This window comes from Pezoporus wallicus, unplaced genomic scaffold (genome assembly GCF_028554395.1).
Source record: "Pezoporus wallicus isolate ANWC-B61680 ecotype Strahan unplaced genomic scaffold, APGP_CSIRO_Pwel_v1 contig_8143, whole genome shotgun sequence".
In the NCBI taxonomy this organism is placed as follows: Eukaryota; Metazoa; Chordata; class Aves; order Psittaciformes; family Psittacidae; genus Pezoporus; species Pezoporus wallicus.
Window position 1 is genome coordinate 988,897 of NW_026636259.1, and position 23,186 is coordinate 1,012,082.

Consider the following 23,186-nt stretch of genomic DNA (forward strand, 5'->3'; position numbering starts at 1 on the left):
TGAGGCCCACTGAAACCAGCGGCGTGGATGGAAGAACAAAGCAGATGAATTCTGTATCCCAAAGAGCTTTTACAACAGGCAGGGCTTGCTCTGAGCTCTGTTCAAACATCCACCCAGGGGTTAGGAGAGCAGGCACTTAACTCCCAGGGCCCTGGCTCATTCCTGGAGGCATCGATTTGTCCCCAGCAACATCAGAGAGCTCTGTCCTCCTGCAGCTATCAGCACAGTAAGCACACAGCAAACAGAGCAGGGAATGGGAAGGGGACAGAGCTGCAGAAACAAAGCCACATGCGTTTTAGGACATCATTGCACTTCCACCCAGGGGTAGCACTGCTTCAAGAGGTACAATTCCAGCCTTGGAGGACTCCCTTTGGATTTTCTGGCTTAAACAACCTAAGGAACTTCCAGGTTTGGGAAGGCAGGAGGGAGGCACAGGCCAGGTGTAAGACCCAGGGAAGGCAGACGGGTAAAGGCAAAGTGTGTTTGCTCTAAGGAATTATTCAAATATTGGCAGTTTGGGGTTTATTGCAGGAACACAACATTTGCAGTGCTCAGAAAAACAAAATTCTTCCAGGCCCTTCCTTTACAACCGTGATTTTGAATACGGCAGCCAGAGTAACCCAATGCTTCCAGATAAGCTGAGAGAACAGGCTGGTTTCATAAAACACACCAAGGAGGAGAAGGTGTTTGTTTTCCAAGGGTAATGCTGTAACAGAACTGCACCAACTACGAGTAAGGATTAAAATAGCTGTTACAGCTGAACCCAGGACATGGGTAATGTGCAAGCAGAACCAGGGGAGGACAACTCAAGGGTTCATTAAACACAGAAATGAAAAATAATAATATTAAATTCTCCAGATCTTGTCTGTCAGGTTTATGAATGACTTCAGGAAGTATGAAACCAACTGTTTAACACCAGCTAGAGGAAGCGTTCCTTCCGGATGGCCCATGTGAGAGCAGTGGGTTCTCCTCTGTGCCCACTCAGAAGTGGAGGCTGTTGGTCACCAAAAGAGGTGTTTCTAAGCCTCGTAATTCAGCAGCACTGGCGTGGTTTGTTAGGATATCCTGCAGATAAACAGACACTCTTACCCTAGCCTTGCCCTGCAGCTGCTTCTCCAACCCACCAAGATGTTCAATAGCTCCTCTTAACACTCCCTCCCTCTCACCCAAGTCCGTGTGGGTTCCTGCTTCGTTTTCTTCAGCACCAGATTTCAGATACTGCAAGACATAGGACTTGATTGCATCCCTGTTCTCTGTTATGGTTTCCCAAATGAGAGGCAGGTCCGTGCTCTTTGCCAGACTCAACAAATGGAGCAGAGCCTGGCAGATCTGTGTCCTGAGGCTGGCACTGTACTTGAACTCCAGGAAGTCCTCGGTGTCTTCACTCTTCTGCAGGGCGACCACCAAGGCACTCCAGATGTGGCAGAACTGCTCGGTGGAGCCGTAGCATTCCCTCCTGCTTGGGACGGAGAGGGCCATGGCTGACTTGATCCGGACTTTAAAGTTCTTGCAGGACTTCACCACTGAGGAAAGGGCACTGTAGGCTTGGGCGGTCCAAGGAGCCTCTCCTATAAAACCCCAAACCAAACCCATTCCAGTCAAAATACATAAAACCATAAATCCACCTCCTGAATATTGAATGGGTTTACATTTACTGTATTTATTCTGGTGTAAATGAGAGAACCAGGGGGTATGAAATGAAAAATTATTTACAAAGCTTCAGAAGATTAACTGGTTTTTAAAAGGAAAAGTGACATTTTGCATCTATTCACAGCTATAATCCCATCCTCATACTCTCTTCTAACATGGCAGATCCAACTGAATATAGCACACTGGTGCCTGTATTAACATTTGCAGGATCTGAGCCTATTTCCCTGGCAGGAATGCTCTGACAACAAGGTTCTGCTCAGTTTGCTTTCCCCCTCTTCCCCAACACGTCTGTAACAGAGCCCTTCTTCTCAAGACCACAACTTGCTGTGCAAATCCAGAGCCAGGGGGACAAGTTACTCACCGAGTGGCAAGGCAGGGTTCTTAAACACATTCCCCAGGGCGTAGCAAGCGTTCCAGCGCACCTTCATAGTGGCCTCACTCTGAACAGTGGAAATGAGGGCCTGCAGAGATTCCTCGATGGCTTCCCTGAACCTGGGGTTTGCTATGTGATAGGGCTGAAGGAAATGAAGCACATTCCCAAGGGCCCGGACTGCATTGCTCTTTACCTGGAACACACATACACAGAAAAACCCCAAACCATGCTGGCTTTCAGCTTATAGGCAAAGCTTTTGTCAAGCCTGCTGTGAAATCACGCTCAGAACCAAACCAGGAGCCTGTCTGGAAGCAGATTTGGTGTCTTATCAGATGGCAAGCTCTTAAATGCCACCAGAAAGACTGTTCTGTGCAAATGGTCACCCTGAAAAAGAGGCAGACCAACCCGCTCCTGCACTGGGGAAAAGCACAATCAACTGCCCTGCAAGTCAAACAGGAAACCTCCAAGCATGAGCCCTCAGGAGAGGATGCTGAGCTGCAGCTCCCCATCGCTGGGGCAAAACACCCCAAAGTAACCGGTGACATCTCCCCCCCTCCTTTTCTTCCTTGTAAGAACAATGCAAGAGTTAACCACACCATGACACAACTCCACCCTCCCTCCCCTCACTCGTACCTTGTCTCTGTCTTTGGATGCTTCAGTTGCAGAGCGTAACATTTTCAACAGGAGGAGATCAGAAAATTCCTCATGAAAACTTTGTCCCATCGTTTCCCTGGCAGGAGAATCACACAGTGAAAGGCCAGCTCGGATGATCCATCCCCAAAGATGGGATACAATCCTTTAGAGAGGCGTATGAACAACCTTCACTCTTTAGAGGGCTAATATGTAAGGCAGACCTTACTACATGTGACCACTATGTTTATTAATTTAAAACCAAACTATCAATGCAAGTAAGCCAGTTAGCAATGCATTAAGTCTGTAATAAAAAACAGAGGGCAACGAATTGCTCAGAGGCAATTCTGCAGCAGGAATATATGATAACTATTCCTCCTGTTAAAAATGTAACAGTAGGTCAGTCCTTGGCTTGAGGAAGTGTTAACTATTTATTAATTTTCCTCCTGTGTTATGCTGAAAGTAACCAGGAAAACTCAATTACACAAAGCAACACACAGGCAATAGAAAACTGAAAAGTAAACTTGGAATATACTCCAGACTAACAAGTAGGAAGAGCTGAACCCAAGCAGTTTAGAACTCAACCCTCAGATGGACACCAGATTCTTGTAACAGGGTCACAGACACACAGGCTGAGTGGTTAAAGAGAAGCATCTAAGCCAAATTTGAGGGGGTTTTGACACTAAGTAGATTAGTGTCCTCTGTGTGATGCTGCAGGAGTAGGGGCAGGGAGAGGACTTCCAGAGGCCCAGGCCACTTACGTACATGTTGATGATCAGGGTGTCTGTAAGATTGCCCAAGGACCACGCTGCTTTGGCACGGACGTTCGGAGACTTGTCATGGAGGGAATCCAGAATAGCATTTGCTGTGTCTGCCACAAACATCACGTCCTATGAAAGCAAGAAGTGCTGCAAAGTCAGGAAGCTTTAAAGATTCAGGTGATTTCCTTAGTAACACATTCATTCTGGCCTTCCCAGGGGAAACGATACCTGCACAGAGACCAGCTCCATTCATATACTCAGTATGTTTGTACAGCTTGGTTTGATCTTAAATTAACAGTGATCAAGTTCACCACTCCCTTGAGTGGCTGTTGCTGAAAGGTTTCAATGTATTATTTCATTTTATTAGTGCTTTAGTTACTTTGGATTTAACATAATTTCCTGGACTGCCAATCTTACTCTCATCAAATCCCACTTGAAGTAATTCCTTCTCCAAGCTCCCTGTTGAGCTGCCTGTTTAATCTTCTCTTCTATGGCCATTACGTTTCATTTTCATTCCCCTGCCTATGGAAAAGAGTTTGCTTTCAAAGTCTTTTGGAATCAAATCTCAGCATCAGCTATTGCACAATTATTACAATCACTGAGTTCAGGCCACGCTGCAAAAACTCCAGAGTCTCCCAGCTCAGCCAAGCCAAGACCAATTTTTCCTATGGAAACCATCCAGCATTTTTCTCTTGATAAGCTTTACTTCTGAGCTTGGAAGCAAAGCTGAAGCCTCCACATTAAAAACACGCTGTACCCCTGCTCTGCCTTCACAGCTTCACCTCATTTCTTGCAGCTCCTTTGTGCCAGCCTGGCCCCCCACTTCTGCCCCCAGGAGCTCAGGGAAGACCCTGGCTTCCCTTCTTTTGCTCTCACTTATGAGGCACTTTAGCTTCTGTTTCATCTCATTTAAACTTGCACTGGTTCTGTTCACCACATAAGAGGCAAGACCAGGTGTAGAGACAATAAGGAAGAGCTACATACACACTGCAGACCAAAAGCAAGTAGGAAGGCCAACTCATTCCAAAAGAACTCATGTCCCACATCTTATGCTTCACCAAACCCATTATGAAATGGCTCAAAATAAGAAAAACAGGGCAGTTCTGACCTGCCTGAGGCAAGAGAAGAGGATGTAGACTCCAAGCGCACGTGCGGCAGCAGCTTTTACCAGTGGGTTCTCACTGTGGTTCAGGCCAAGGAGCAGAGTGACACACAGGATCTGCTGGTCATTCTGCAACGAAAACCAGTCATGGCAATAGGGAGAAACTGAAAAGATCTCTGTCCCACTAAGACAATTGAAAACCCCTCATATGTGGAACCTATACAAACTACCATTCAGAGCATAATCTTTAAAGTAAATTGTGTGGCGTTTCAGGATGCCACACAGGAAATGGGAATGCTTCCAGCAAACAAGATCTTGTTGCTCTTAGGTAAGACTACAAAGGAAACCAAAATATTAACTATCATCCAAATGCAGACAGCACGGCCCAGCAGAGGTAAAACCACTGGATCAGTTGGTTTTTCCTGTCTTACTTCACTCTTTCCCCTCCATTAACAAGGACAGCCAGGCAGATTAAGTTCATCCCGGACAGATTGTCAGTTTACCAATCCATGACAAAGATCTTGGTTTCATCGGAGCAAAGGGTCAGAGTGGGCACTGACTTGACCCCACAGGGACAAGAGAGTGTATGGGATCAAAGTACAGGGTGATGAAGTACATGCTGTGCTTGGAGAAACCGGACGGAGAATTCCAGAGATACTGCTGTACTAGCAATTCCTGGGCAAATGAGACCTGGCAGAGTACTCCCATCAAGAAGGGCACAGTGACATAAAAGGAGAGGCACAATGCAGGGGTGATACACTGCCAAGGCTTTCATGTTTAAAAGCGTATTTTATGTTGCAAAAGGAGAGTCAGGCCAACATATTTGTTTGCTTCTGCCAGGGCAATCGCCACAGTTCAGTGTTTTAAAAGCCAGCCAAGAGAAAAGCCATGCATGTGAACTGGTGACCACCATCAGTCCGTGGCTGTTAGCTCAGCTGTGTCTTCAAAAGATTTCACCAGCAAAATAACAACCCTTCACCCCTCCCTCAAGCAATGAAATCCTTGCTCTCCATCTCCCCTGCATCACTGACAAGGCCAAGTATTCATAGCAGGGCCAAACAGCTTCTGTGACCCACAGTTTAATTGTTTTGGCAGATTAATAACTCCCAACATTGCCTTTTCCAGTCTTCAATGGTCACAACCTGTTCAGAATGCTTATGAAAAATCTGGGAGGTTTCTCCACCCTCTCATTTTAAGCTTTAAGAGGCTTTACACTGCTGCAATCTGGTAGACAAGATCAAAACCTCAGTGGGTTTAAAAATGCCACCTTAAAGGAGTGCTCTTACCTTCAGTCTGCTGAAAGCTTCAGGCAAGATAGAGGACAGGGCATCACAGGCGCTTGTCTGCAGAGTCGGATGGGGAGAGCTCTGAAGAGTGCCAGGCAAAGGGCCATTCAACATCATGGTCCAGAAAGTTACAACCTACAGAAGCAGCAGCCAGGTTTATTTACTGAAACTCAGCAATTATACCCAAGTCCTACAACAGGTTGTCTTTTGCTATGATCATCTTTAAGACATCCTTACAGCAGGTAGCATAATCACACATGGAAGTGACTGCAACTCTTTGCAAGCCTAAGCTACTTGGCATTCAGAAACATTTTAGTACTGCTATCAAGTACTTACTCACTGAGTTCTGTTTCTTTCCTTCTCAAGGCCATATACACTTGGATTAGCTTGCATTAGGTAGGATTACAACCCCCTTCTTGAATCCAATTAATGTGCTTGACAATTTGCATTCACATCAAGTAACAGGAACCTGGTGCTACTGGACATGTTTCCTATCTTGTAAGGTCACTGGTGACCAGCTCAATACTTAGCATAGGCCAAGGAAGCTTTTAAACTTGGCTTCTGTTCACAGAAGCAAGACTTAAACAGGCCGAAGTTACTACCAGAATGCCAGTGCCCCAGCTTCCACAAACCTGTCCAACAGCCAGCCTCAAACAGTGACCTTTCCTGAAATCACATGCATTGTGGTCCTTCTGCACTCGTGAGCAGCCAGAACATGCAGGCTGGCTCTTGTAACAATGCAAATTCACCAGACTCTGTTCTTCCACCTTTCTGACTTAGATGAGGTGGGAAGAGGAGGAATGAGGAAAGGCAGAGAGGCGGTGTTAACATCACATAAAACAATCCCCCCCCACCTGCCTACAGACACAAACAGAACAATAAAGGAAGTCTACCAAAATTCTCCATATCAGCGCCTATAAAGCCACAGGGCATCGAGTCCCTTTGTGCTTTCCTGCAATTGATTTATTTATCCATGCCAGTGGCTTTGCAGAGCACTCAAGAGAGGAAGCTCAGTGAAGTGGAATCTCAGAGGGAGCCCACACGCTTACCGTGCTGACCGGTACTCTCTGATCAGGGCTGATGGCTGAATCGGGTTTGTACTGCTGCAGTACACCTGTGCCCAGCTCCTCCAGGAGCTGCAAGGAAACAAAAGGCAACTGGGTCTTCATCAGGGAAGCCTCAAGTTCTATGGAACCATAGCAACCTTTACCTAGGACTGTAATTATTTACCCAGGGAACAAAACGGAAGGATTCAGTATTGGTTTGGACTCTATTCTGCCCCTGCTAGTGAAGAAATTAGAGGAAAAGCCTTTCTTACATCAAGTCATCAGCTAGGACAGCATAACAAATTGCCATACAAAGAGGAAATGTCCTCCGAGCTGTCCTCTGGGTGACAGAACACAGCTCCTGCACCGGCAGATGCTAACTCGCACGTGCTCTGAATATCCATCACTACTCATCTGTATTTGCAAAGCACACTAATAGATAAAATTGACTCAGTGAAGCAACACTCCTCATGCTCTTACTTTGGCTCCGTGAAGCTGAACGGATGGATCCATTTCTTCCATGCATCTGCAAGCCACTTCTCCAAGCTCTAGGAAATAGCTCTGAGCCATAGGGAAATGGCCTTTCACAAGCAGGGCCAACACCTAAACACAAACAAAAGAAAATCCATTCACCCTTTTTTCCTTTTATTAAACCAAAATACCCCAAGTACACACAGAGAGGATGCTCATGTGCAAATCAGCACTGGAACCACATACTAAACTCTGATGTACCTTGCAGTACAACTTCTAGAATACCAGAGCTCATTCAAAACCTTCCTGTTCATTACCTTGTTCAAAACCAGCCACAAAAGCACTATCAGGTAGCAACACAATGAATTATTTACTGTAAGTGAGGTCTCCTGTAGCTAAAAAACCAAGCAAGAGTGCCTGTAGAGCAACACATTCAGTATCTCCCCACCTGTAAGGCTTCCAGTCGAAGGGGACATGGTTCATAAACGCTGGAAAACAATGGGAAGTTCGCATCACTGTCAGAACAGGAATCCTCTCTGGGCAGAACGATGATGGACACACAGAGACGGAGCAGCCAGCATGGCTCTGGAGATGTGCATCCTGCTGGGGTATCCCCAGGCTCCCCTTCTGAGGGGAGGGGTTTTCTCCACTGCTCAGAGGAATTAGAACGGTGAGGGGTTGTGCTACCACTATGACTTAGCCCTGAAGAACTGGGCTGCTGCAAAAGTAACTGCACCTCTGGCAAAGGTACTTGGATAGATACTATAGCCCCTAATAATGTGAGACTAGACACTCGGACATTAACATCTGCAAGAAAGAACAGGGCAGGGGAAGAAAAAGCCACTCCATTAGCATCTCACTGACACATCAGCATCCTTCAGCAGTTTTCGGACAAGACAGATCATAACATGTAATTCAGTAGAAATGTATATGTTTATGTATTGATGAATCACAGGGGGAAAGAGGGAAATCCACAACTATTTCATAACAAGCAATGCCCAATGAAGGCATCACACGCTCAAAGAGGCTCCAGTCAAATGAATACAAACCTTTATGGCAAATGTAGGGCTTTATCTGGTTCCACACTCTCGTCAGCAACCCAGGTTTTAAACGGCTGTATGGGGCATTTGAAACCAAATTTGCAAGGCACTGAAACACACAGAAGAACATGCATGGAGCAGTGGTTACGATGTCAGCCTTGCCTCCAACACATCTGGTTTTACACTGGCAATTTTAGGTCATTTTGACAGCTAATTATCTGAGGGCACCTAAAACCAAATGCAATTATCTGCTGTTTGAAAGCTGGCTACAGACTTGGCTCCTAAGAACAAGTATTTAACTGTTGTGACCTGCCATAAAGACCAAGGAATTTCAGTAGCCCATGGAAAGCTTTTTTTGCCAATTTCCACTTTTAAAGCCAATGTGAGAATCATTTTACAGGTTCACTCAACCCCAAAAACTACACAAAAGGAATGCAGGAACAAGAGAATTGTGCTGGAAAGAACCCCAGAGCTGTGTAGGAAGACTCAGTCGATGAAGTCGTATGAGATGGTAACAGATTATTTCCCACCATCACCTTAGTCCTCAACACCTACAGTAATTCCTGTGCAATCCTTCTTCAAGACATAATCCAAGAGACCAGTATCATCTCTTGGCAGCATTTGGAACACTAACAGTACAGTTACCTTGACTATCTGTGTCAGGGTTTGAGAAGAGGATTCTGCCACCAGGGCCAGCAGCAGACAGCGGTGCAGCTCCCGGATGCTAGAAGCAATAGTTACAGAGAAGGGAGTAAAAGCTCTCTTGTGATCATTAACGTCTTCGGCAACAGAAAGGAACTGCTTGGAGCCTTCCAGGATGGCTGAGAGGACTTGAAGAGCACAGGCACGGGTCTGAAATGATAAAACATTTATTACCCACTTTTAACACCTCCTTTGAACTGATGGAGAACATCAAAAGTTAGGGAAGTCTCCTTCTCAGACAAGAGAAAATTCATCTCCAACTATTTTTATCTCACAATCCAACCAATCCTTTGTTTCCTTACCCAATACAGCCAGCAACACAGATACAGTAGCCAAAATACTTACTGAAGGCCAGAGAAGACAACTCAAGATTAATATGGCAAAAATGCAATGCTTTTTCTACTCAGAGCTGCCTCACCTTTGGAGAAGGGTCCTTTAAAGCAATAGTCATCAAGGACACTGACTGGGGGCTGCCAATACCAGGAGCATCAGGAACAAACGCTGACCAGTAGCCATAAAGAACTCTTTTTTCTATTGATTTTATAGCAGAGAGGAAACAGGCCAGAGCCCCCTGACGAACATTGGCTTGGTAAGATCTTAAAAACAAACAAAAAGATTCATGAAATAGCAGCAAAGGAGAGTAATGGACCTAACCTCTCACTAGCATTAGTGACCAGATGTGAGAAGAAATTCTTCAGACCAAGAACAGGAAGAGAAAGAACAAATTTGCTTTCAAACCAATACAAATCACTGCTTTCCTATCTTCTTGTATCATCACATAAATCAAAGCTGTTGATTTTCTCAACAGCTTGAAGACCAAAGCACTAGGACCCTGTTGGAAGTGTGGGAGGCTGCACCCATGTAAAATTCATGTCAGGTCTGCAGGAACAGAAGGTGTGTTTTAACATGACACACGAGTTGAAATTGTTCCGAACAGCAGCACACTGCTGCTGTGCTTTATGTTTACACCAACAACAATCACCTCACTTTGCTCTGTATTCCACCTTCAGCATCGGAATATTCCGACTCACTGCTGCTGATTCTTTTCCAGCTAGGATAACGTGAAGACAAGTGATCCTTCCCAGCAGGCACGTTTGCAACATCTGATGCACGACTCCGAGGATCTGAACCAGGATTCTTCTGCACATTTTCAAAGTGCAATTTCATCATGTCTGCTCCAAGGGCTGATTCATTTCCTGCATCACCCAAATCTCTCCCTTCCTCCACAAACTCTCCCTTCTTTTGTTTCCCTTTGGACTTCTTTCTTCTGTTCTGTTTTAAGACAAAGCCCACATCTTTAGTATCTGAGAGTCTGCAAACTCTGCTTATTAGCAGCAACAGTAACATCAGTATAGGAATACCTTAGTGTAAGCAAGCAGTTAATATCTGAATAGCCTCAAAATTTAAGGTTTGGCCTCTTCATCAGTAAAGCAAAAGATTTCCAAGAAAGCTTTCAGTTAAAACCCCTATTTCACACAAAAGTGATTGAAGAAGAGGAATGGTAAATGCTGCTGTAGACTTACAGTAGACATTTAACATGTGAAAAGAAACAAGTCAACATGACTGCACATCTTTATTTTCTCTCATGTCTTTCAGATAATTGGTAATCCAAAATGTTTACAGGGTTAAAAAATAACCTGTAGAAGGATTAAGGGGCGGGGGGAGGAAATCAGTCTCGAGATGAACTTGACTCCCCTAGGAAAGAGTCAAACAATTGTGCAAGTGTTACAGAGAAAATGTAACTTATAAAATAAGAAGCTTTGCCTCGTCTGCACGCACCAATCCCATGTCTGCAGGCCAAGAATTCTTGGCTATAGATGAGTAACTGATGCACAGAGCTCAGCTCAGGAAAAGCAATCTCCTCAGAGCCATTTGTGTTCTCCTCATCTGAGTTTACAAAGCAATTTTACTAGGAGCAGAGATTTATGATCAATACCTTTAAAGCAAAGAATGAGAAGTGTATCAGATGCTCAGAACACAAAGAGCCACCAACATCAGTCAGGTAACACACAACTGCACAAACACGTGCACAATGAACATGCAGCAGAAGCGGTGTAATTCAAACTTACCCCTGTCTGCTTAAAGGTGGCTGATTCTGACTGTTCCTGTTTGGCAGGCAACCTTTTGTCGTACTGAGGTAATGGAACTGGGTACAAGGCTGCTGGCATCTCTATGCTTAGGCCTGGCAGTCCATGAAACATACATTTCTAGAATAGAAACAAAAACATTATGGTCCTTTCCCTTTGTGATGCACAAAGATTTACTCTGTATTTACTCAGGTGTTCATCCATTTTCAGTTGGGGTTGTAATCCTTGCCCCCTCTAAGTGCTGTATAACAGCACTGCAACATCAGAAATTCAACTATATCTAGAAGGATTTTAAGTGGGTCCAAAGAAATGAGCCTCCCATCTTTCTCTCACATTCTTCTGTGGGAACTCCAGTTAAGAAGCTGTAAGAGAAACTCAGTGTCATCTTTATATCCCACAATACATATTCCCACCATGCTCGTGCTTCTCTGCTCCCTCCTTCTTGTCTTCTATTGTTTCCCATTTAACAAGCACCTGGAAGATGCACCTTCCAGAGTCTGCCTCCTTCTCAAGGTGGACTGAAGTACTCACCTTCAATACTGCAAGAAGAGATCCAATTTGGTCAGTCTGCATTAGTTTCATCTTCCCACCATTGAGAAGCGACTGGATACCTTTCAGTGCATTCTGCAGTAACTGAAAACCAACACACAGAATTACTCACTTTTCCTTCCCAAAACACTGAAGGTTCACATTTTTCAAGTGACCTTCTGGGGAATTATGGTTTAACTCAACATAATTACTGGGACACTTACTTATGTTTATTAAAAACCCAGACTATTTAAGCAAAACCTCAGTTGACAACATTCCAAATGTCACATATTCCACATTCCAATATTCCAGCAGCACAATCTCCTAATGAGAGTATTCTAGACAATTACACTCACCATGCAAAAAGTGATGTCATCTACATCAGAGGTTTTTGAAGACTGCAGAACATTTAGGAAAGTCTCAAAACAGACACTTCTGTAGGACTCATCCAAGTATGGCTGTTCAGGCACGCTGAGATTAAAGCAGGAAGACACAAGTGGTTGGTTTACAATCCATCCCACAGACTGAGACCTAAGCCCTCTGCCAGGCTGAAGAGCACAGCCTCAGGTGGATGGTGGCTCTTTCAAAGGGAGCAGCTCTACCACTGTAAAGAACAGAAGGAAACCTTCTGCACAAAGAGCTAGTACAGTCATAGCGTGCCTTACACCTACGCTGCTTCTGTGGCCTGCTTCTTGATTACAATGACTCTCCAAGCACTGCTTAACAAGCTCTCATGCTTATAAATGCTTTTTAGGCAAAAACCAGCATTGAAAAGGGCTTAGAATGACTGTGGCATCAGCATATTTACATGTGGAACAGAAAAAGGGAGTAACTGACAATCACTGTAAAAGCTTTTAACTGGCAATTTCTTATGCAAAATTAACCCAGAGAATCATTGCAGGGACCACAAAGAACTACACTTGTTTTCTTCCTTAAACTAATCTCTGTGTCGCTGTATCTGGAAGACTGAGAGTTTACCATTTTATCCAAAGAGACCCTGGAGCACTGAAGTTCTACATCTCAAATTCATGCATATACCCCTTTTAGACTTAAATTTGCTGTTCCCAGCCCAGAGCAGAGCAGCCGTCCTTGCTGTCAGAGGTGCATCTCCCAGGGCACCCACTCCCCCATCTGGAAGGCTCGCACGCACCTGAGACAGAGGTTTGCCATGCTGCGTACTGCTGCCCTCCGGAGTTCCATGTCGGGCTGAGCAGCATCGCTGAGCTGCACCAAGAGCCCAGCCTTGCCCAGCAAATCCGGGAGATGCTAAAACAAACCACCAGGAGCCGTTAGGAATCAGAGCTCTTCCCTCAGCCTCCTGCTTCTTCTGTTTGGTAGCTAAAGATATCTATGCTACCAAAAAAAGAGCTGTCAGCTGCAGATCCAGATCCCACAGACAGATTATGTTTAGACAAAAATTACATGAAAATATAAATTTCCAAAGTTCTCCTATTTTGTATTGAAAATTACTGAGTGTGAGCACAGTTGAGGCTGAGTCCCAGTTTATGCTTTCTTCCCAGACACAAAGCTAAGTTAGTAACAACTGCTGTACCAAATGGCTGCAGTTATATAGGCTACAAACCCACGCAAGCTGGCAGCTCCAAAACTGCTACCATCACCTCCCCGTGCTTCAGCCCAGCAGCAGAAACTGCTCTGCACGCTGCCAAGAGCTGGTGACGGCAGGATTCAACATACCAAGCACCATCAGTCACACTGCAGCAACAAGGAGCTTCATGCAGACCTCAAGACTGATACCTGATAGGCTCCGCTTTGGAAAGGCTTTGAGCCCACTGATCTGGTTACTGGGTAAATTTCAGGCTCCTCAATGGAGCCTGCTGAGTAACGTGCAATTTGAAGCTCCCCGTGTTCTTCCTGCCCGGTACACAGGTATACCAGGGTGGTCAGACTGCAGCCTAAGCCTGGTGCACTTCTTCAATAGACTGCCTTTGGCTCAAGCCAGGTATGAGGTGGTCCCTATAGCTGCAGCCTGCAGATATAGAGGTATTTGGCATGGGAAGGATCTTGTTATATCCTTATTATTAGCATATACACCTACCACACCTGAAATTCAACTTCCATCAGTCACTATTTAAATGATACCTAATCTTAACATGAAGATAAGGCAATTTGAGAACATGATAGTTTTCTATTCTTTCTTTTAGGGAAAAAATAAATAAAAGTAGAAATGGGGTGCTTGCAAACTCACTTTCTGACATTTAGGTCCATTATTGTAGACAAGAGCTGCCAAGGCTTGCACAATTTCCACATGTGTCCAAGAGCTGCACTGTTTAAGAGCCGAGATGCAATAGGAGAGAAGGAAATTCAAGTTCTGTTCATCAACCAGCACCTGTTGGAACAGAGAAGGTCAAGAAAACATCATTATGTACTGCTGGAGCTAATATACTGTGTGTATTAACTAGTATATTAGTACATACTAATATACTCAGATACACTGGTTACAGACTTGGGTGATCTGGCTGTTAAAACTACAGAGCATCACAGAATCAGCCAACACAAACGGACAAACGGACAAACCAACACAAGTGTCCTGTAACCGGGATATTTTTGATGGTGTATCATGTTTGACAGAGCTGTTTTTACATGGGGAACCAAGCTAGAGCCACAGATCAGAACCTCAGCTAAGAGTAAACATGCAATACAGGGGAAAATCCAAGTAACTCTGCATGTAGGTTGGCTCCACAGCACTGTAAGAAGGCAGGTCTCCCTGGGAGGCAGCACACAAGGAAAGGAGGGACAAGGCCAAACTTTCCATACCTGAAACCTGTTAAGTAAGTGATGGATAAGCTGACAGACTTTGCTGACAAGATGTTCCTGATCAAGGTGAACCAGCTGACAGGCTTGGACAAGCAGAGCACAGACATCCTGGAAAACAAAGCCTCAGTTTATTACTTAGAGACTACAAAGCCAGGGTGGAAACCACATCGTCAGCTGAGGCTCTGCCTGCACAACCAGATCTGCGTGTGGGTACCACGGGCATCGATACACAGGGATAATGAAATGAATGAAACTCCAGACAGTGAGCTTCCCTTCCCCTCATTCACCACCAGGCCTTCATCCCTGTGCAGGGGGATGCTGACACAGGACTCATATTGCAATAGTACTGCTCAAACAACACAGCTTAGGCACTGGAGTTAAATCCAAGCCGATAATAGTAGCAAAAGAAGTATCTAGAGTTAGATCAAGACACGGAAGGGGCAGGGGGAGACCACTGTCCAAAGAAATAAATTCCAAAGTGCAAATTAATCCTAGTCTGGAAATAAAATGAAGAAAAGCGGGTAAATCAGCAGTGCTTATGGAGCAGTAACGAAGTACAGTGTGCTCCAAACAAAGCAGTGTCAATACTGTGTACCTACAGCACTCAGCATTGAAGGGCTCACTTTAAACTTGACATGTTTTATCGTCTGAATACCAGACTATGATATCACTCAGTCCTTTGCCCGTTACTTACTCCTGCTGCCTACAGACCCATCACTGCGCGCTCACCAGCATCTCCCACCGTGCCCACCCTCCATCCCCACCACCGCTCCCCCCCACGCCGGCAGCAGAGCTCACAAGCGCCTGCGGAGGCAGGGGAGGGAACCCGGGTGGAGGCAGAGGGGGGCCACGGTCCTGGGCAAGGGGGGAGAGCGGAGGAGGCGCTGGAGAACCCCGCGATGGCCCCGCTCCCACCACGCGGTACCTGCGGGCTGGGCCCGGCCGCCGGCGCCGTGCCGCAGCTCTCGGAGATGAGCTGGTCGAAGAGCAGGTGGAGCTCGGTGCGGCGGCTGCTGTCGGGCCGCTCCGCGCCGGGCCCGGGCCGCAGGGCCCCCAGGCGAGCCAGGTACCGGCGGACGGAGCCGCCCAGCTCCGGCTCCGGCTCCTCGGCCACGGCCGCCGCCATCTTCCGCCTTCCCGCCGGCGGCGCTATGGCAACGCGGAGCACTTCCGGGGCGGGCGGGAGCAGCAGGAGGGGCCTAGGGGCCGGGTGTCACCTTCACTGCAGTGACACCATCGCGGCGGTGTCACCCTCACCACAGTGACACCGTCGTGGTCGTGTCACCCTCACCGCATTGACACCATCACAGCAGTGTCACCCTCACAGCATCGTCACCCTTGTGGCTGTGTCACCCTCACCGCATTGACACCATCACAGCAGTGTCACCCTCACAGCATCGTCACCCTTGTGGCTGTGTCACCCTCACTGCATTGACACCATCACAGCAGTGTCACCATCACAGCATCGTCAGCCTTGTGGTTGTGTCACCCTCACTGCATTGACACCACCACAGCGGTGTCACCCTCACAGCATCGTCACCCTTGTGGCTGTGTCACCCTCACAGCACTGGCACCATCATAGCAATGTCACCCTTACTGCAGCATCACCATCATGACACTGCCACCATCATAGCAACGTCACCTTCACAGCTGCACCACCATCATGGTACTGCCACCACCATGGCAATGTCACCCTCACAGCAGTGTTACCCTCATGGCCATTCCACTCTCACATGGCGCTGAGCCCAGGGAGGAAGGGGAATTCACAGTGATGGAGCAGCAGGACAAGCACAGGCACCTGCCCCAGGCAGTGACTGCACCTCTGGGCCCTGGGACTGGGTGCCATGGCCATGGGGAGCACCACAGCGGGTGGCACTGCCTGCCCACACCATGGCCACAACACCCAGAGCCATTGGGACTGTGGTTCAGTGCTCCCTGACTGGAGTACGAGCCCTGAGAAGCCAAGCACCGTGTTCCCCAAGGAGCTGTTTTGGGGGGGCTGTGCAGGCTTTAACCATCATGGACACTCAGTGTTTCTTTAAGAGCAACTGGAAGTGATGGATGTAACCTGGAATCAGAGCGCAGAGGAGGGCTGCTGAACTGTCACAGGCTGTTCCCGTCGCGCACCCGTCGCCCTGGCCCAGATCTGTCTGTACCTGGCTGGGGCACAGAGATGTAACAGATTTACAGCACTGGGGACACGAGGGACTGGTCGCTGGGAAGAGAAACGTGCCCGCCTTACGGACGCTCCTCCAGATAGGATCTGCACCTCACCTGGAATTCATTCCTTGCATCAGGTGAGCAGCAGCCTCCCGCCACTTCCTTGTGAACAGGATCCCAGGAGAGAAGCCAAGGGCTGAAAGGCCCCCGTTGATAAGGAAATGCACTTGATCGGGACCGAGCCAAGGCTGCTGCACGTGGACCGGCGCCAACACAGGGATCTGCATCAGCCAGGACGGAGCAGGAGAGCTGCAGGACCAGGGCATGGTGTCCTCTCCTTCCATGGCACAGGCAGGCAAAGCCAAGGTCTGGAACCTCACTCGAGAGGCTCTTACCCCTGGTTCACCTCACTTTACCTTCCCTTCATCTCCCTGTCATACTGAGCACCTCGAGTAGGAAAAGTACATGCTGTGCCACCAGCGCTGTGGCCTTGGCTTTCTTCTTTGCCCTGGGGCTGTCTGGTTCTAATTGCTGTGCTTCTTACCCTTACCATTCCATTTATTATTTGTTCCAACAGACCTCTGAGGCAGTCACAGCAAAACAAGTAGCAAAGAGACACCCTCAAGCGTGTTAATATTGTGCAAGGATGATTTTAGAGCGCTCTCTGCCATCTCAGCCCAGCCACTGCTCTGGGCAGCGCAGCTGCTTCATAGCCTCTAAGTGCTGTGGGAGGCAGCATCTGGGGACGGACTCAGGCAGGGCTGCGTTGGGATTGAAGTCTGAAAGCCAGGAATGTCAGCGTTGCCTTCCCAACTTCTCTATTTGGCACAAAATTCCACCAAACCCACACTTTGGGGGGTGTTCCTTTTGTCGCCTATTTATTTTGTGGTTTATTCTTTTTAGACCTTCTTAACACATATTTAAACTCTTCCTTTTTCCTTGTCCTGTTTTCAAAGCGGTGCTGCAATGTGTGTTCTGACAGCAGCTCCTGCTTTTGTGATGCCCTCAGAAATCCATGACTGAAAGCAGAGTGACACTGCTCATGGGTTTAGAAACCAGCCCAAAGCTGGGTTTACAATCAGAGCCCAGATGCTGCGGGTCTAGGGAATTACTCCACTGCAGCTGGTGATGCTACACCAAGGTACATTTTATGTTTCCTCACCCTTCCAAACCCCCAGAGGAGAGCAAATGAGGTGGGGTATGAGGGAAAACAGCACAAATCCTCGACTGTTAAAACTCTGCTACTGTCATGCAAATACATCTGGTTCAGCAGCTCAGAAGCAGACTTCAAAGGACACAGAAGTCATTAGAATCACAGTTCAAAGAAGAAAAGTGAGCAGCTGGTCTGGGCCATCTGGTTGGGGACATAAAATGGGCTCTTTCTTCCCCAGTCAGTGTATGACATTCTCATTAATCGCAGGAGCATCTTAACATTAACCAAGATGATGCTGTTCAGAATGTAAGTCTTAATAAATCATCAAAACTGTTGTCTCAGCAAAGCTACAGTCCGGTCTGGTCCTTCCTCCCAGCATGCCAGAATGGTGATTTTAAGTTGGTATTTTCAAAGCAAATTAGTGGGAATTGCATTCCTCAGGCTCCTTTGAAGGTCTCAGGGAGGAATGCGGTCAGGATTCCCCAGGCTGTGGAGGAATCACCTTCTCTATTGATTCCAGAAGCCACCTTTGGTTTAAAAACATATGGAGGAGGTGCCCTCACTTGGGCTGGTTCCATCCCACCAGTGGGATGGTGCTGGGATGGGGCTTAGGCCCAGGACACCCCCCAGCAGACATCTCAGCCAGGGCAAGTTCCAGCCCCAGTGGTGTGAACAGAAATCCCTGGTTTAGCTGCTCTGATCTCAAGGCCCTCAGGGGCTCCTGGAAGTTGATATCCCTGTTGAATACATGGATGACTTCCTTGAAATTCAGGCAGGTGGTTTGATAGTGCAGGGATGTGACAGCTGCCAGGGGGAAGCCAAACTGGACAGGAGCCACAATGGAGAGCTCAAGGGCATGGCAGATACCTGCTGATTTTGACAAAGTGATGATGACCTGGGAGCTGCTGCTGCTTCTCCTGCCTCCTCCTCGCCTTGCAGAGCTGTCAGCTCTGTCTCTTCCTGTAAAAGGCAAAATGGAGAGAGTTCATCTTCATGTTATTGCTCTGGGAGCATACCTGGCCCAAAACCTGCACGGGAATTGGGGGTTTTCAGCCCCCGGCTTTCCCAGACACCACTGTTTCCATCAATCATGCCTTTCCTGGTCTTTCCTTGGAAAAAGGGATGCTTGCAAATGTGTACATGCAGGCAATACATCCCTGGGACTGGGATTTACCTGCACCCTGCAGCAGCAGAGACTGGGACATGATTTGATAGTTGGGATAATTCCTCCCCCGTAATAAGGGCCATTTGCAGCCAAGCCTGGTACAAGGACTTGGTTCCAAGATTTTGGGAACAATGCCACTGCCTTAATGCTCCTCTCCCGAGGTTTTATCCTCCCAGAGCTGGCGAAGCCGGGATGTTTCCATGTCTGCCTTGCCTGGGAGATGATGGGGACCCAGGGGACTGTGGTGAAGCCTGGCTGGTGTGAGCAGAGCCTGCAAACACCTCTACACAACACAGCACAGACTTGCTTTTGGAGTTTCCGACCTAAATCTGTTCTCATTAGACCTTGATGAATTAACACAGAAAAGCTACCTGCCTGGGTCCACGAGGGATGAAGGAGCAGAGGCTACCATCAGTGCTGCTGGGCTGGATCCCAGGAAGCTCTGTGAGGAGCGAGGAACACAGGACCCAAAATCACAGCGACCTGCTGGGAGTTGGAACCACCAGCAACCTGCCAGGGATACACACCAAACATGAGCTAATCCCAACAAAAATAGGAGTGAAATCACAATTCAGATGCATAATTCATGTGCATAATTTTATCTCCGCTGGATATTCCCCAGGGATGTATTCTAGAAAATGCTTGCTTTCCCCTCCCCTCATCCTTCCAAAAGTGCCGTAGATGCAAATCACTGGAGGCAGTGAGGGGTAGGAGCTCTGCTGGGTTACTAAATCAATGCTAAATTTGTCTGAGTTTCTAGCCCATGCCTTGGCAAGTTATGCAGATTGAAGCTGTTGTAGAGACATGCAGGCTTGGAATAATCACAGGATTTTAATTGCTTTCATTGTGAACCCCAGCTCCTGATTGTATCCGCATGGAAAACCAACAGTTTGCACTTGCAACTGCTAAAAATATTAAACAATAATGGCAATTAAGAGATAATTATAGTTACTCGGGAGCCCGGGTTGGAGTTAGGGCTCCAAGAAGAGATCCCAGCCGACCAGGAAGCGTTGCCCTGTTTACTGCAGACCTCAAGCTGCTCGTTCTGTGATGTGAGATCTGCCAGATTTAATTGCTTAATGATTTTCTGTAAAGCATTTAAGTCCCCGCTATCTTCAGCCAGCCCAGGCTCTGCCTGAACTGTACTCGTCAGTGCTGGAGGACAGTGGCAGTGTCAAAGCCCTGGCCCGGCACCCGATGCGTGCTGAGTCACCCAATGGGTTTCTCCTGCTAATTACAACACCGAAAAGGTCCTGGGACTCCTGGCCAGGGGGATGGCAGCACCCATGGGTGGGTCCCTGCCGAAGGAGGACACATGGGTGCTGTCCCTCCACAAACCATGGTTTCAAATGGAGCCTTCACAATGTGTGCCCAGGTTGAGCCCATCCAAGCTGACCCAAAGGCCACAGAGGAGCAGACACTTTTGGCCCGGGCATTTGGAACCCTTAAGAGAAATAAGGACTTTTAGAAGTGGATTTGAGAGGTTTTGTCCTTGCCGAAGCATTCTGGGCTTCCCTCAAGAACAAAAAGGCATTTCTTTCTTTCCAGAGCCATGTTCCAGGCCGGGTGCCAGCTGCCTGCGTGCAGGCTGCAGCAGAGGCACGTCCCAGCTCCATGTCAGCCCTGGGTCCTTTCCTGCCAGAGCGGCCCCAGCACAACCACCAAGGAAACCCTGCGAGAAGGGCATGAGATTAAACCCCAAACCTGTAATCAAACCCTTGGTGCAAAGAGATCTGTGTAAGAAGGGATTTACATTCCTCTGACTCAGCTTCAGCAGCTAAAGCCTGGGTCACGCTGTGTGTACACCCTGGAGCTCATCCCTGCTGGCAAACCTTGGGGAAGTCCTTCCATCATGCCCGAGCAGCACCTCATGCTGCTCACCCCTCTGCTGCTCATCCTGGCTGGGGTAAGATGTGGAAAAGCCCTTCCCAATGGCCTCAGTGCAGTGGGGCACCCACGCAGGGGGTGCTCAGGCCAACGTGGTGGTGGGAGCACACATCCAGCTCTGCAGATTCCAGCCCCATCAGTGTGTAGGACTCCGTGGCCAGGGCTGCAGGAACAAAGGGTGGCTTTCACCGCACTCACCCTGCACAGGAACTGCTGTGGTGAATTCCTCGGATGCTTTTATGGGCTGCGACCAATGCACAGGGAGAGCGCAGCTCCCAGCAATCTCCTCCCCCTGAAAGCACTCCATTCACACCCGGGATGGAAGGAGGTGAAAGAAAAGGCCATGCATGTGTTTAAATGCAGGGGGGCCTTACTGCATGAATCTCTCCCCAAAAGCCTCCCTGTCCAGCAGGCCAGGGCACAGGCAGGCAGGGTCTGGGCAAGCAGCTGAGCTGCAGACAGGCTGCTCCGCAAGGGCCATAAATCAATGGAGATGTGTAAGCAAGGGAGGGAACAAAGGACATGGAGAGGCGCCCTGGCCGCTGGCAGCCATGCCAGAGCATGGCATCTGAGGAAAGCCTCTGACCAAGCCTGCATGGGATGAGAGCTGTGGTTGAGATGGGATGAGAGCTCTGGAAACTGGGTTCTCCACCAGGCCACAGCAAGCTCTGTGCATTTGATCTCAGTCCCCAGCACTGGGACAGAAGTGGACGGTGAGGCCACTACAGCAGCCTGTGCCCACAGGCAGGAGGAAACAAGCTACACCAGGGCTGGATAGAACTGTTCCTCCAGCTTAACCCAAGGCTACATCCCCCTGAGAGCAAAGCAGTGCCTGGGGTTGCCCCTGCTCAGGCTGGGCAGCTCCCTTCTTACCCCCCTGTTCTGGGTGCTGAGACCACTGGTGCTCAGTGCAGAAGCAGGGTGCCTGCCTCCTAACAGCAGGGCTGCTGGAAGCACTGACCTGACAATAAGCAGTTATTTGTCTCGTTGGTAATGAGTTATTACTCAGCCTCAGTGAGACATTGCCTTAAGGGAGGAAGCATCTGATCATCTTTTAATAAACACAGTTGACTCCTGCAGCTCCTGTATCTATAAAGCACTCAGAGACACATGGCTTATGCATAGACACTGCTGCTATGAGTCACAGTCTGGGAAAGGGTGTTGGAATCATTGCTCAATAAATAGAACAAAGCAGGGAAACCTCGAGTGGGCAGGGATGGCACAGCCCTGCTTCCTTCCCCGCGTGCCACCGGCCTCCTAAGGACTTACCCGATGGAGACTTGAAAGTGAGATAAAAATCATTTCCATGTCTTCTCTCTTCATCTCAAATCTCCCACAAAAGCACGGAGAGAAGGATCCATCCCCTGGGTACCGCGTTCAGCAGCAGCAGGCTCTGCTTCCGCGTGCTTGAGGCTGGATGGGAGGGAAGGAGAGCACTGACAGGCAGCCTGGGTGTTCCCACTGGAGCAGGGTGCAACGCCCGGTTCCTGTGCAGGACGCCCAGGGTGGGGAGGATGCTGCCATCACTTTCTCCCTTCCTGGAGTCCTAAGTAGTCATGGAGAAAGGGAAGAACATCGTGCCACAGGCGGAGCAAGGCTGGCTCTCCCTGCTAACACCTTCTCCTGGGGCGCTGCACCATGCTCCCTCCACAGAATGAATCCCAGATCATGGCTAGCAGTTACACACGTGGAGCACAGCTACCCACAAACAGCCTGCCTGCTCTCCAGGGCCACAAAGGCCACATCTGGAGGAAACATTCCATGTGAGGAACTGAATAACTTGGCTTGTACAACAGGAAGTAACGGGACACTCTCTCTAACCGCAAACCACAGTTACCCACAGCAAACACACATGCACATCTGCAGACGCTGCCCCGCACCCAGACCCCCACCCACAAGCACGTCAGGCTCCCCTGCAAGCAGACATCTTCTGAACCTTGTAAAGCAAGGCAGCAACATGGACTGAGTTTACCCTTCAGTGGCATGTTGCCCAAGCACATCTGGAAGCAGTTTCTTTCCCAGGATACATACCTTCCAGCCAGTGCCCCACATCCAGATGTTTCCAAACACCTTCATGCCCCCGTTGAAACTGAGCAGCCATCCTGGGGATACCCTTGGCTCCTCCAGCACGGGAACAGTTAATGCTCATTGCAGGACACCTGCGCCTGGTGGAAACTGGAGACAGCGGAGCCCAGCAATGGAAAAAGCCAAAGCTAAAAGCTGTGTCCTGCAGCTGCTGGGGAGGCCGAGGGGCAGGCAGCAAGGACAGAGAGCCCCATGCTAACACCTCGCATCACCCTCAGCCATTCAGAGGGAAGCTCTGCACACCTTGGGGCAGTTTGTGTCTTCCAGAGCCCCAGGGCTATGCAA

General features: G+C 48.3%; 1 protein-coding gene and 1 long non-coding RNA gene across 2 annotated transcripts; both read right to left on the bottom strand.

The window, feature by feature from the left end:
- Positions 1-897: 897 nt before the first annotated feature.
- Positions 898-15,747, bottom strand: HEATR6 (HEAT repeat containing 6). The gene is made up of 21 exons (XM_057399531.1): positions 15,743-15,747; positions 15,377-15,650; positions 14,452-14,559; positions 13,883-14,023; positions 12,827-12,942; positions 12,033-12,147; positions 11,680-11,781; positions 11,131-11,268; positions 10,044-10,333; positions 9,480-9,657; positions 9,005-9,211; positions 8,369-8,468; positions 7,768-8,126; positions 7,329-7,451; positions 6,852-6,938; positions 5,803-5,937; positions 4,523-4,645; positions 3,419-3,543; positions 2,657-2,753; positions 2,012-2,216; positions 898-1,568 (listed from the first exon to the last, which is right to left on the bottom strand). Exons 1-21 carry the CDS (start codon positions 15,745-15,747, stop codon positions 982-984), a joined length of 3,615 nt encoding a protein of 1,204 aa, XP_057255514.1. The 3' UTR covers positions 898-981.
- A 2,021-nt stretch (positions 15,748-17,768) lies between these two features.
- On the bottom strand, positions 17,769-22,963 carry LOC130593978 (uncharacterized). Its single transcript, XR_008970944.1, has 5 exons — positions 22,848-22,963; positions 22,086-22,362; positions 19,301-19,439; positions 18,632-18,724; positions 17,769-18,485 (listed from the first exon to the last, which is right to left on the bottom strand). It is a non-coding gene; the product is annotated as an uncharacterized LOC130593978 (long non-coding RNA).
- Positions 22,964-23,186: the final 223 nt, after the last annotated feature.

Excerpts from the sequence above, each read along its gene's own strand:
- HEATR6 (XM_057399531.1), bottom strand. Across the intron at positions 9,212-9,479 it reads TAAAGGACCCTTCTCCAAAG|ACCCGTGCCTGTGCTCTTCA; the intron begins GTGAGGCAGCTC and ends TTATCATTTCAG. Across the intron at positions 2,754-3,418 it reads GACACCCTGATCATCAACAT|GGAAACGATGGGACAAAGTT; the intron begins GTACGTAAGTGG and ends TTCTCCTGCCAG.